The sequence below is a fragment of the Drosophila santomea genome, chromosome X (assembly GCF_016746245.2).
Source record: "Drosophila santomea strain STO CAGO 1482 chromosome X, Prin_Dsan_1.1, whole genome shotgun sequence".
Lineage (NCBI taxonomy): Eukaryota > Metazoa > Arthropoda > Insecta > Diptera > Drosophilidae > Drosophila > Drosophila santomea.
The window spans coordinates 3,087,870-3,099,961 of NC_053021.2; the positions used below are offsets into that span (position 1 = coordinate 3,087,870).

A 12,092-nucleotide genomic window follows, 5' to 3' on the forward strand; every position below is an offset into this window, starting at 1 on the left:
AGTAAAAGGCAAATCAGCAAAATTTACATGCATTTCAAATACATTTCCCATAACCGCATCAACTAAACAATGAAATCAAGTAAAGCAACAATTACAAACGAAAGTTAAAGTGGATAAAACGATTCGACGAATGCGAATGAATATTATAAATTATAAATAATGGATGTGCGAACGCAAATGCTCAGCAACAAGAAACAAGAACAAATTCAAACAAAAATTGTAAGCCATTTTTTAATCATTGTCGCATTTAAGAAACGATAACAAAAACAAAAACGAACACAAAATTCAAGCGCGATTCATTTTGTTCAACAACACTCAACAAATACTCATACAGACACCCGAACACACATCCACCACATTCACACTGACATTCACTCAATACTGAGTTCATTGCATAACGAATACAAATTGAAATACAAACATTGAGTAAAAATTTGATGGTAAACGAAGTAAAGATGACATACAAGTAATTTTAAATTGAATAAAAATTAGTATTAAATATGTACAACAAACTTCAAGGCTGTTTTATTTACGGGCAACAGTCAAAAGCAGATTAAATCACACTTACAACTAGTAACTACAATCACGCGACCTACGGGCTAAAACGGATCAAAAGGCTGGACTGGCCACATTCAGATTGATCTGGAAGCTGGCCCAGCGGTAGTCGCGGCTATCCGGATCGCGCAACAGGCACATCAGCGGCGGCTGCCTGCGGTTACCCTTGCATTTTGGGAGCTCCCCGATGAGCTGCTGCAGGCCGGCGGGTGTCACATAGCCAACTGCACAGACGAGTGCCTCCGTGAAGCTGAAGCCGGCCGTGCTCACGTAACCGAAGACCTGGCGACTGCACTGGCGACGCACACTGTCCCGCATCTCCGCCGGATCGGTGGGCAGCCACAGGCGGCACATCTCCTGCAGCTGGGCGCGTACGAGATGAGCCGTGTTCGCCGGCCGTATGTGGACACGTTTGGTGGCAGTCTCCTGAAGGCGCCGCTTCTCGCGCACCCTCCGCGACCGCAATCGCTTCAGCTTTAGCTTGTGACTCTGGCGTAGATCCTTGCGCGGCTGTTCATTCAGGTCTGGCTGCGGTGGCTCCACGTGAACGGGGGCCTGGTCGTTGTGCTTTAGCTGCCTCCAGCGCTGCTTGTGATCCGCCGCCGTGGGCAGGCAAATCAGGGCGTTGTCCTTCACATTGCCGCGGGATAGCAATTGAAGTTGAATCTGGATGATGGCGTCCTCGGGAAGAGTCTGCGGCAGTGGGCTACGATGTCGAATACACTCGGCAATCTCCTCCAGCTGCTGGCGATGCCGCAGCACATAGAACGACGATCCCTCGCTCGCTGGACTGAACGAGGCACGCCAGTCGCGCACTAGATGCTTCCAGGGAGCACTGAACGGACTGACTACGGCCAGCTTTCGGTAGTTGGTGCGCTTGTTGGGCGGCATGCGGAAGTAGCGGGCGCGGAGCTCATCCGCCGAAGCAGCAGCTTTTTGGACTCCTAAACGGAGGAACATTGAGATGATTCGGGGGAGATGGAATATAGAGTGTGACCCACTTACCAGCTAATGTATCTGGCAAATGTATCTCGGCGCCCGACTCCCTAGCCACCGAATCCAGTTCTCGCAGTCCGCCTGGCCTGGCGCCCCACATGGTGAGTGTGAGCCAGAGGGCCATGCCGTATCCGGCCGGAGCAATCACATCCCAGCCGCAGCCGTAGGCCAATCTCTTGTATCTGGAGTCCTGAGATCCTGGTCGTTGAATAAGAATTACGGGAAGCGCCTGCATTTGCTGCTCGAAGGCACATGGAGCTCCTGGCACCACGGCATGTTGTTGCCGCAGCTGGTTGTACTTGTGCGTTGACATGATGCCCTTGGCCAGTCGCTCTCGCGCCTCCTTGCTCCACAGTGGACTCTCCGGCAGACTCTTTGGCTGATTTACGAGAAGATCACCGGCGGAGGGTGGCTGTTCCACTTTGCCATCTGCTTTCGTGCGCTTCTTTGGCCGCTGCAGACGCGGATCGACCACAAGGTGTCCCATCACTAGATTGGACAGCAGTTCGGCGGGCGAGCTGAGCTGCAAGGCTGCCTGACAGTAGTTGGATTGATCCTGGACTTCCTCTAGTTGTTGCGGACGTAAGCTGGCAAGTATAACTTTTTGGGCTCGAGGTCCTGTCAAGCGGAAACGATTGAACTCCCGCTGCAGCAGCACCAAGTGGAGGGTGCCATCGGAATTGGAGTAGCTAGGCTGTAGTTCGAATGCTTTCGTTCTTGTCCAGAAGCGAAGGGGTTTCTGTTCAGGCTTCTTCTTCGTTTTCTTGGCGGGCGATGTTTCCTTGGACAACTCCACAGGCTCAATCTTATCCACATCCATAGTTTCCTCATCCACAGCCTCGTTCAAAGGTAGCTTTTGTTGCCTCGTGGACTTTAGCTGGAACACGCTAAGCAACTGATTTAGCACGGCTTGAGCGCCACTGGGATGCAGCCACAGCCAGAGCGTGTGATCCGCCTGTTCCTCATCCTCCTCCTCCCGCCGCGGCCGCCACATGAAGCTGGCCCGCTGCAAAGCTCCATGCGGATACCGGCCATCCTCAAATATCTCCACGCTGCCCTCGCGTCGTCCACTCAGAAAAGTTCGGGCCGTGATCCCCAAACCACACTGCGGACTGGTCAGCCGGGCGAAACCTTCGCGTAGCACGTTTAAGGGACCGCGCAGCTCTACGCAACCGTAGAAGGAGATGTCCTGCAGCAGACAGTGCTCGGCGCTGGCGCGATAGCAGGCGCGGTAAGTCTTGTCGCAGCTGGCGTAGGGCAACCGGTGGCCCCAGCGGTCGACCATGTGGAAACGCTTCGCGTGCCAGATGTGCGTCTCCAGCCAGACGTGTCGCCTCTGCCGGCGCACGTACTCCCGCATCAGGTTCTTTGGTCGCCGGCGGTACTTCCTCGATGGGCGCTTCCCGTTGACCGGCTGATTGCCGCCCTTGCTCATCTGCGACTTGTGCGCTTGGCGGTACTTGCGCGGCAGCCGCTTCGGGTGGTGCGACATGGCGCGGCGTCGCATGTGCTTGGGCAGCGTCTGGAAGATTAGCTTGCTGCTCCGCTGCGTCGTCTCCTGGCAGTCGGCCACCAAATTGCGAATCTCCTGCAGAGCCTGCGCCGCATAATGGTACGTGGTCACGTGCGACGGCAGTGTGACCCGGCCGCCCACCGCAGCGTCGTACTCCAGCTTCTGGGTGCTCATCGGGCGTTAGCTAATTTGGACACAAATCCAATTCATCCAAAATCAAAACAAACCGGCGGCACGTGTGGCGGTTACTTGTGAAACGATCTGGCAGCTCTGTTCGATGCTCTGTTCGATTATCATCGATGTTGGCCAGCAATCGGCTGTCGATAGCGATATGCTCGTACCTATCGAATTCCAAGTGGCCTATCGATTGTGCCCCCTATCGGCGACCACTAACACCAACAACGTTTTGGAATTTGCTTGCGTTTTGCTTCGTCGTCAAATTCAATATTCAATATCCCGTGTGTTTTGTGTTGTTTTCCCCCAGCTAGCTAAAAACAAATCGATATGGTGAGTGCAGGCTGTTTATTGCGGCGCTGTTTACTGTTTACAACCGCATTCGCACTGGAAGTCGGTTTTCGGCGCCTTGGAAAACCAACACTCAAGTTTCCTTCTTTGTTTTCCTTTTCTCTCCCTCTCTCTCTCTCTGTCGCAGGCCGCTTACACCGAGGATCAGTTGGCTGGTGAGTCGAATGAAGAAGAAGAAGTGGGGTCAAGAACCAAAAGTCAAAAGTCGGCCAAATCGCATATATATATATATATATATATATATGTATATAGAGTATTGATATGTGCGCTGGCACCTAGCGCCCTCTCCCTCCCACTCGCACACGGCATTGGAATGCGGGAAAGCGATGGCACATATATTTGTGTGCATGAATCATTGATAAAGCAAATACGCTGGAAAGCAGCCATACGAATACGATCGTGACTCACCCAAAAAACCTAAAAACAAAAAAAAAAACAGCGAGAAATTCCCAAAGCCGAAATTGCAATACTCTGTGCTACATGTTTGTCATGGAATAGCTGTAGGCCCAGTTTCACGTCATAATTTCGAAAGACATCCGAGTTGCCCATGTTATCAAGCTAAGAACTTAGAGAAACTATGCCAGTTGTGGGTTATGATCAGCGGATTGTGTTCAGCTAAGAATTGAGCTGTTCCAGAATAGCGATAAAAGGCTGTGTACCAAGTTCCACATCAATAGCTCTTAAGACGTCCAAGATCTTTCGGTTATCCGAAACCCACACCAAGTAAAGTGATAATATTCATAGCCAGCAACAAACTTGTGAGCTTCAGTTAGTTAGTGTAAAGCTTGGTCGCTTGAACATAGCCTTATAATCATAACCAGCACCTCAGTATGAGTGTAACAAAAAAAAGAGAACACTGTTAAAGCGAAAGGAAGTGAGCGATAAGATATAGATAACATAGCGGTCTAATGGGATAATCACCCGGTTTTCTGACCCGCCGGCTGCTCGTTTCAAATAAAACTGCAATTGCAGTTGCAAAAACCGAATAACCAAGCGATAAGACAACCAGTCAGTTGACAAAAAATAACAAAAATCAGAAAAACCAGCTTCCTTTTACGGAATATCACCTGTGAGTCAAATGCAACACGATGTCGTTTCCATGGCGAATCAAATCGGATCTTTACGCAATCCCCTGTTTTAGCCTAATCAAAGTCAATGAATGGCATCTGATAATTCAATTCAGTCATGCTGACACTCTGACGTCAGCGTTCAACTGCATATGCGTATGTACAGGCCATTTATACGATATGCCATATACCATATTTATTTACCCATTCCAACTTACCTTGTTGCAATCTTTAGCCAGCCGGCGACGTTTTGTCATTGCCTAAAATGGACAAATATGTGCTGGATTCGTTTGTTTTTATTGCCATTTTTGGATGTTGTATTCGCATGATAACCGAGCATCCGAGCAACTCATCGAATGGCGAACACTCTAGTATTCAGATCTGGAAAGGATCTGCAACGATAAATATTAAGTCCAGCCTTTTGCAGCTGGGGAACTTACACCTTCAATTGTTTAAAACCAACTGCACGCGAAATGGACTTACGATTTCTCCCCGCGAAACGAAACCCTTCGAAACCACCATTTCCCTTAGCCTTCGAGTTTCTGGGTTGTTTATTTTGATTGTAAACAGGCACTTCCCGGTAGAGAAGTGAGGTTTACCCGCGCAGTGAGGGTATCCCATGGCCAAGGAAGGCGGAGTGGCCGGGCATCGGCGCCGATTCGATTCGATCCGCTCCGATCCGATGGGTCGCCAAATCCGGGCAGACGGAGTTTCAGGCAGTCAGTAGCTGGCAAAACGGTCATCGGAGTGGTTCAATATGTATTACTACACGGCGCATGTGAAGCAAACCTTTACCACACTGGAAGGTGATCCATTTAGCCATGTAGTGGGTGGTAGAAAGCTATAGGTCCCCCCATTCCCATTATCCCTATAATATATGCCCTTGTCGATGGGTTTTTGTAAGTTGTGACCACAATTACTACGATTTGAAAAGCATCTGTCGACAAACACGCACTTTCTATTCGCAGAATTCCAGGAGGCCTTCAACCTGTTCGACAACCGCGGAGATGGCAAGATCCAGCTGAGCCAGGTGGGCGAGTGCCTGAGGGCTTTGGGCCAGAACCCCACCGAGTCGGACGTGAAGAAGTGCACCCACCAGCTGAAGCCCGACGAGCGCATCTCGTTCGAGGTGTTCCTGCCCATCTACCAGGCGATCTCGAAGGCTCGCTCCGGCGACACGGCCGATGACTTCATCGAGGGACTGCGTCACTTTGACAAGGACGCCAGCGGGTACATCTCCTCAGCGGAGTTGCGCCACCTGCTGACCACGCTGGGTGAGAAGCTCACCGACGAGGAGGTGGAGCAGCTGCTGGCCAACATGGAGGACCAGCAGGGCAACATCAATTACGAGGAGTTCGTGCGCATGGTCATGAGCGGTTAGGACCAGCCAGGTTCTAGCTGTCCACCTCCAAGCTGTCCAACTGTCCAGCACCAGCAGTAGCAGTATCACCACGACAATAGAAGCAACACTATATCCAACACAACAGCAAACACTAAAACACCTGCCAAGCTAGCTGAGCCGTTCATTCCGCCAAAAGTTCCAACTCCGTGATTCCAACTTAGCCATTCTTCCCCCGGATAAAGCATTAAAACCAAGGACAACGACCAATAATTATCGAGATATAACAAATACAGGGGAAAGTGCTTAACGAGCAGCTAAAAACTGAAAAACTTAAAAACTTCGAGATTGGAGCTATTCCCACTTCCAAAATTAACCATCGATGTAGACATAGATTCATGATTAACCATAACTAATCACCGCGTCTGTGAATGTGCGTATTATTCTAAAATGAACACTAGAGAAGGTTAATCAGTAGTTATCACCTAGTGCAGACGTTCTTTTGTACCAATCACACTCGATACATATATATATATATATTACTATACAATACTTCAATGGAAGACAGCGAGAGTATCAAGAAAAAGTATTTCTAAATTAAATTTGATATGCGTCGGTGGCGCGTGTCCGTATTTAAATGCGCATTTTGAAGTTTTACATGTTTATTTTTTTTAAATAATTTAATATTTGTATTTAATAAATAATAATAAAATGAGATCCAATGAATGTGTAGGTCTTTTTACAAAAGAAACGTACTTAAACTATTAAACCAATTGAAACCTTAGCTCTTGTCTTTATTTATTGTTGATGGTGGAAGGTAAACAAATAAATGGGCGCTCAAAATTATGAGTCATTCAAGATTTTTAAATATTTAGGAAACTTAACTGAAATTAAGCTTATTTTTGGTATTTTTCGGAGTTACTGTGCTCAGAGCTTTCCAACATTTCTAAACAGATTTTTTAAGGGAACAGCAATGCAAATTACAGTATTGATGAAACAATATAATGTAATTAAGCTTTTAATAAATAAAATACACTTATTATATACGATTATTCATCAAAGTTATTGATATTTAAATTTGGTATTCTTCGGACTTAAATACCGCGCCAATACTCGCCAGTCTGGCAACGCTGCTCCCTCGGACAAAACTAATTTGTATACTTTATTTAATTAGCCGCATTCCTTAATCATTCGCCGCCTACTGAGTGGCTATTGACCAAGAGGCCTGCTAATCCCAAGCAGGATGCCCCGGAACACGGAGGCGGGCGCCGGCAGTGCGGTTACCGGCGGGTCTGGCGTATCCGGCGGAGTAGGCGGTGCCCCCGAGCCCAGTTCTCCGGTTCAGAAGGTTTGGAAGCCGGAATGTGAGTGGAGGAGCACCTCTTATGCTAATGCTATGATTAACCATCATCCCCCTTCCCCCGCACAGTGTACAAGCTGCAGCTGGAGGCACCGGCTCCATGTCCATTGCGCTGCCAGCGAACACTGCCCCTTCCGCCGGCGAAGAGCACGGCGGAGGCTGTGGAGGCCAACAACATGGCGGGCAGGCTGTACGGCTCCGAGTACCATGGCCTGATGGGCCACCTGGAGGCGGAGCAGCTGCTGGCCAACGCCCGCGACGGCAGCTACTTTGTCCGCCGGAGCCCGCAGTCCGATGGCTACTACACGCTGAGCCTGCGGTTCAACAAGCGACCCAAGCACTACAAGCTGCTCTATAAGCCCGGCGTGGGACACTATCTGCGCGGCCAGGACAAGCGCTTCGACACGGTGCACGACATGGTCGCCGACGGGCTGATCAACTTTCACATGCAGCTCCATGCCAGCCCCATCATCCAGCAGATTAACCAGCAGACCAAGAACTGCTACCAGCAGAGCCCCTACATGACCTTAAATGGCCGCAAACTGAGGGCTCTGTCCAATGAGCTGGGCAAGGCCTCCACGAAGGAATCCCCGCCAGTCGAGGAGACGGAGCAGAAGCAGGAGGAGGTGCCACCGCCTGCCGTGGATCCCATGCCGCTGGTCTACGAGAAGCCGCATCACTTCAAAGTGAGTTCAGGCTAAAAAAGCCAACTGTAATGAAGCATCTAATCGAAGATTGTGATCCCAACAGGTGCACACCTTCAAGGGACTCAACTGGTGCGAGTTCTGCGCCAACTTCTTGTGGGGATTCACGGCGCAGGGCGTGAAGTGTGAGGCCTGCGGCTTTGTGGCGCACAGTAAGTGCTCCGAGCTGGTGCCGCCCAAGTGTGTGCCGGATCTGAAGCGCATACGCGGCGTATTCGGCACGGACCTGACCACCATGGTGCAGCTGGAGCCGCATCATCAGATACCCTTTGTGGTGCGCCGCTGCGTGGAGGAGGTGGAGGCCCGCGGCATGCTGCAGGAGGGGATTTACCGCGTGTCCGGCTTCGCCGACGAGATCGAGGCCCTCAAACTCGCCCTGGATCGCGAGGGCGAGAAGACGGACATGTCGGAGACGGCGTACGGCAACGTGAATGTAATTGCCGGCACGCTGAAGCTCTATCTGCGCCTGCTGCCCGTGCCGCTCATCACATTCCAGGCGTATCCCAGCTTCATGGCAGCAGGACGTGAGTTATGGCTATGCTGCATTTCATCCCATGTCATTCTATCTTTTATTCTCTTGCAGGCACCGCCAAGCAGACGGATCAGCGGCAGCTGATGGCGGAGGCAGTGCGTCGCCTGCCGCCCGCCCATCACAGGTGTCTGCAGTACATGCTGGAGCATCTGAAGCGGTGAGTATGGCTGCCAGCATGCCCAATGTGTTCTTAAGCAATCCCCTTTTTGCGCGCAGGGTGGCCTCCCACTACGCCGTGAACAAGATGAACGAGCACAACCTGGCCACCGTGTTTGCGCCGACGCTGATTGCCACGCCGCAGCACATGACGAATCTGACGGAGGAGATCTTCATGCTCTCCTCGCTCATCACCCACTGCAAGACTATATTCGCCCCATCGTGAGCAGCCTGGACCTGGAAGCGATAACTTCATCGCCAATTAGAGAAGCACGGCGATGCGAATCGGCATGTCTCCCTGTCTCTTTCGAAACGAATCCTTAACTTTGGCACGTGCGCTTTCCACCAAAAACTTAGCCTAAGATCAAATGATTTTTATACAAACTTTTATCAGCACGAAACACAAGAAATCCAGTAGAACACATTGAATGTTGTAGGAGTACGAATTTAGCGATTTTTCGAAATATTTTTAAGCGCACTATTATGCGTCACAAATAAAGAAGGGTATTTATTACACATATACATTAACATATACATATATATGAGTATTTACATGTGTATTAACTTGGCCAACTCAGTTGCACGTTGGTATGGAGTAGGCATTTCGATTGTGTTTCGAACAGGGCAGGCCGATTTTTCCTGTAAGAGCTGAAAACTGAGTAGGCATTTCGATTGTGTTTCGAACAGAGCAGGCCGATTTTTCCTGTAAGAGCTGAAAACAGGGCAGACCGAGTTTTCCTGTAAGAGCAAAGCACAAGCCAAAATCACTTTCGATCTGAATTCACAGAGATAAGTCGTCTTAACTGCTTGTGCTCCTGAATATTTTCTGATTTTTTTTTTGTTCACCAAAAAGTTACATTGTGTTTTTCCAATTGTTAGGAACACCAAGTTGAATTTGAATTGTTCCGAACACCAAGTTGAATTTGAATTGTTACAAACACCAAGTTGAATTTGAATTGTTACAAACACCAAGTTGAATTTGAATTTGGTTTTGATTTGATTTGAATATTGAACAACAAGAAAATGCCCAAGGAGATGGACCAAGGCAAAGGCGACTACGCTAAGGAGGAGAAGAAGGATAAGGAGAACGAGCCGAGCAACGTGATGCCCGGCACATCGAAGCAGAGCAAGTGTTCCGAGCAGATTGAGAAGAAGCTGCAGGAGATCAAGGGACAGAAGCCGCACTTCAACAATGTGGTCGTCGCCTTGGAGGATCTATTGACTCCAGTGACGGCCAAGGACATGACCACCAAGAAGTCCAAGAACACGGAGATGTAAGTGCTTGTTGCCAAACAATTTATTCTGTGCCATAATGCAATCTTAATTCCAATGCTTGCCACAAACTTAGCCAGTTCAAATTGAAATACATCCAAGGTACACACAAACACACACAAATACTCGTATTGGCAACATGTATTCATTCCTTTCTCTGTTCCTTAACATGCAGGAATCCACAGAATCCCGGTAAGCCGGCAGACCCGATGGAGATCCACGACAATGCTGCTGCCAAGGAAGGCGAAGGTGCTGCTGCTGCTGGTGCTGCTGCTGCTGCTGGTGCTGCTGCTGGTGCTGCTGCTGGTGCTGCTGGTGATCAGCAGGGGGACACGGTGTTTGCTGATACCGTGGCATTCGTGATGCAGCCGGATGGCACTCACAAGGTGTACACCACACGCGAAGAGGTGACCGAGGAGGAGCAGGTGGCACCCGCACGCGAGATACTCGTCGACGATGGCGAGCTCATCATCTTGAGCGGCGACAATGGTGAGGTGGTCTACCGTCCCAATGACTCTGTTACCATCGAGGCCGAGGATAACCGTGTCTTCGTTGTCGGTGCCCAGACCGAGGAGCAGGAGGTCCAGGAGACAATCGAGGGCGAGAACCCGCCGGTTGAGGAGTAGGTGCAGGAGTAGGGCCAAACCAAATATGCCAAATATATCATTGTTTTCACTAGTTGAATCAAATAAAAATGCAAAGCATTCAAATATATGAACATGTATACATAATTCTATTATTTCATGTCAACTTACCAAGTTGCAAATCATGGTGACATAGCAACCTTTGACTTCCATGTTCTCCTCACGTCAAACGCTTTGAGGCAGTCCAATTTTCGCTCGGCCCAAAATTTTACTTTTGAACCAAACCATTCGATTTCGAAATCCTTGGCACAATGCTCCAGAATGCGACGCGGGAGGTGGCAGCTCAGGGAGGATTCTTCTTCAAGCAGTCGGAGCTGATGCGCATGCTGCCCGAGATTCCCAAGCTGCTGGACATCTACGATCTGTTCGTGGTCAATGGGCATGGGCATGGACTGGCGGCCGCTGAAGACGAGCTAGCGGGTAAGTGATTCCCCGCACTGGCATCCATGTCCATGTCCTAATGCTTGCCCCTTCCGCACAGCGCTCGTGTGCATGGATCCTGGCGTGGGCATACGGCTGACGGATGTGGCGGACTGCCTGCGCACCATGGGCCTGAGTCCCAGTGACGACGTGATGCGGACGCACCTGGCCGAGCTTGTGCGTCGGCGCGAGGCGATGGGCGTAAGGAGCGCACAGCGGGCCACCTTCGAGCTGGTGCTCACGCTCTACTGCCGCCTGGCCGAGAGGGAGGTGGAGGAGGAGCTGGACAAAGGCTCCGGCGTCGAGGATGTACTGCGCGTGCTGCGCAGCCGGGATCCCGATGGCACTGGCATGCTGCCCTACAGCCAGCTGCGCCGCATGCTGACCACCATGGGCAGTCGGCTGGACGAGACGGAGGCGTACGGTGTGCTGCACTGCGTCGCGGACATCGATGGCAATGTGCACTATGAGCACCTGGTGCGCCAGCTGTACGCCAAGGATCCGCTGGCGGAGGAGCGGCTGCAGCAGGCGCAGCTCTATCTGCAGGCGGTCGGACGCAATGCCATCGACATGGACATGGGCAAGCGGGACGAGTTCATCGACGCCATCCGGCGGGCGGATCCCATGGGCACCGGTTTCATCCAGCCGGAGCGCCTGCTCGAGCTGCTCAATCGCAACGAGGAGCAGTTCACCAGCGAGGAGCTGCAGCTGCTCACCCAGGGAATGGAGGACACACGGTGCGAGCGGGGCATCAACTACCAGCGCTTTCTGCAGTTCATCATGAACGAGTAGTGGCTGCCGTGCTGAGATCCTTTTTTGCATCCTGGATGTGGCTGCTCCTGCGTGAATTCCACTGGGAAATCTGAAATCAAAATTAGCATTAAATAAAACCGCGTTCTTTTCGTGCGACGGTGTGGCAGCACTGGCTGCTCTATTTTTAGATTGCCCTCTATGTTTCAGATCAGCCCATTGCAGGGCTGCCAGATCGGGATGGCACTGCTTTACCGGC

The 12,092-nt window shown here is 50.6% G+C and overlaps 5 protein-coding genes across 6 annotated transcripts; 4 read left to right on the forward strand and 1 right to left on the reverse strand.

The window, feature by feature from the left end:
* Positions 1 to 501: 501 nt before the first annotated feature.
* LOC120457103 (ribonucleases P/MRP protein subunit POP1) lies at positions 502 to 3,343 on the reverse strand. The gene is made up of 2 exons (XM_039644308.2): positions 1,561 to 3,343; positions 502 to 1,499 (listed from the first exon to the last, which is right to left on the reverse strand). Exons 1-2 carry the CDS (start codon positions 3,236 to 3,238, stop codon positions 610 to 612), a joined length of 2,568 nt encoding a protein of 855 aa, XP_039500242.1. The 5' UTR covers positions 3,239 to 3,343; the 3' UTR covers positions 502 to 609.
* A 95-nt stretch (positions 3,344 to 3,438) lies between these two features.
* Positions 3,439 to 6,779, forward strand: LOC120457104 (myosin-2 essential light chain). Of its 2 annotated transcripts, XM_039644311.2 has the most exons (3): positions 3,439 to 3,571; positions 3,717 to 3,744; positions 5,625 to 6,779. In XM_039644311.2, exons 1-3 carry the CDS (start codon positions 3,569 to 3,571, stop codon positions 6,035 to 6,037), a joined length of 444 nt encoding a protein of 147 aa, XP_039500245.1. In that variant the 5' UTR covers positions 3,439 to 3,568; the 3' UTR covers positions 6,038 to 6,779. The 2 variants fall into 2 exon arrangements, with proteins under 2 accessions (XP_039500245.1, XP_039500243.1); XM_039644309.2 differs by lacking the exons at positions 3,439 to 3,571; positions 3,717 to 3,744 and adding an exon at positions 5,236 to 5,462.
* A 334-nt stretch (positions 6,780 to 7,113) lies between these two features.
* Positions 7,114 to 9,283, forward strand: LOC120456512 (N-chimaerin). Its single transcript, XM_039643379.1, has 5 exons — positions 7,114 to 7,359; positions 7,425 to 8,041; positions 8,106 to 8,583; positions 8,643 to 8,748; positions 8,808 to 9,283. Exons 1-5 carry the CDS (start codon positions 7,239 to 7,241, stop codon positions 8,971 to 8,973), a joined length of 1,488 nt encoding a protein of 495 aa, XP_039499313.1. The 5' UTR covers positions 7,114 to 7,238; the 3' UTR covers positions 8,974 to 9,283.
* A 236-nt stretch (positions 9,284 to 9,519) lies between these two features.
* LOC120456514 lies at positions 9,520 to 10,743 on the forward strand. The gene is made up of 2 exons (XM_039643381.2): positions 9,520 to 10,021; positions 10,195 to 10,743. Exons 1-2 carry the CDS (start codon positions 9,771 to 9,773, stop codon positions 10,643 to 10,645), a joined length of 702 nt encoding a protein of 233 aa, XP_039499315.1. The 5' UTR covers positions 9,520 to 9,770; the 3' UTR covers positions 10,646 to 10,743.
* Positions 10,744 to 10,796: 53 nt separating this feature from the next.
* LOC120456513 lies at positions 10,797 to 12,023 on the forward strand. The gene is made up of 2 exons (XM_039643380.1): positions 10,797 to 11,083; positions 11,145 to 12,023. The coding sequence occupies exons 1-2, from the start codon at positions 10,915 to 10,917 to the stop codon at positions 11,873 to 11,875; spliced, it is 900 nt and encodes a 299-aa protein (XP_039499314.1). The 5' UTR covers positions 10,797 to 10,914; the 3' UTR covers positions 11,876 to 12,023.
* Positions 12,024 to 12,092: the final 69 nt, after the last annotated feature.

Excerpts from the sequence above, each read along its gene's own strand:
- LOC120456514 (XM_039643381.2), top strand. The coding sequence starts at position 9,771 with ATGCCCAAGGAGATGGACCAAGGCAAAGGCGACTACGCTAAGGAGGAG. Across the intron at positions 10,022-10,194 it reads AAGTCCAAGAACACGGAGAT|GAATCCACAGAATCCCGGTA; the intron begins GTAAGTGCTTGT and ends CTTAACATGCAG.
- LOC120457104 (XM_039644309.2), top strand. The coding sequence starts at position 5,414 with ATGTATTACTACACGGCGCATGTGAAGCAAACCTTTACCACACTGGAA. Across the intron at positions 5,463-5,624 it reads AACCTTTACCACACTGGAAG|AATTCCAGGAGGCCTTCAAC; the intron begins GTGATCCATTTA and ends TTCTATTCGCAG.
- LOC120456513 (XM_039643380.1), top strand. The coding sequence starts at position 10,915 with ATGCTCCAGAATGCGACGCGGGAGGTGGCAGCTCAGGGAGGATTCTTC. Across the intron at positions 11,084-11,144 it reads CGCTGAAGACGAGCTAGCGG|CGCTCGTGTGCATGGATCCT; the intron begins GTAAGTGATTCC and ends CCTTCCGCACAG.
- LOC120456512 (XM_039643379.1), top strand. The coding sequence starts at position 7,239 with ATGCCCCGGAACACGGAGGCGGGCGCCGGCAGTGCGGTTACCGGCGGG. Across the intron at positions 8,042-8,105 it reads AGAAGCCGCATCACTTCAAA|GTGCACACCTTCAAGGGACT; the intron begins GTGAGTTCAGGC and ends TGATCCCAACAG. Across the intron at positions 8,749-8,807 it reads ATGCTGGAGCATCTGAAGCG|GGTGGCCTCCCACTACGCCG; the intron begins GTGAGTATGGCT and ends TTTTGCGCGCAG.
- LOC120457103 (XM_039644308.2), bottom strand. The coding sequence starts at position 3,238 with ATGAGCACCCAGAAGCTGGAGTACGACGCTGCGGTGGGCGGCCGGGTC. Across the intron at positions 1,500-1,560 it reads TTTGCCAGATACATTAGCTG|GAGTCCAAAAAGCTGCTGCT; the intron begins GTAAGTGGGTCA and ends TCCTCCGTTTAG.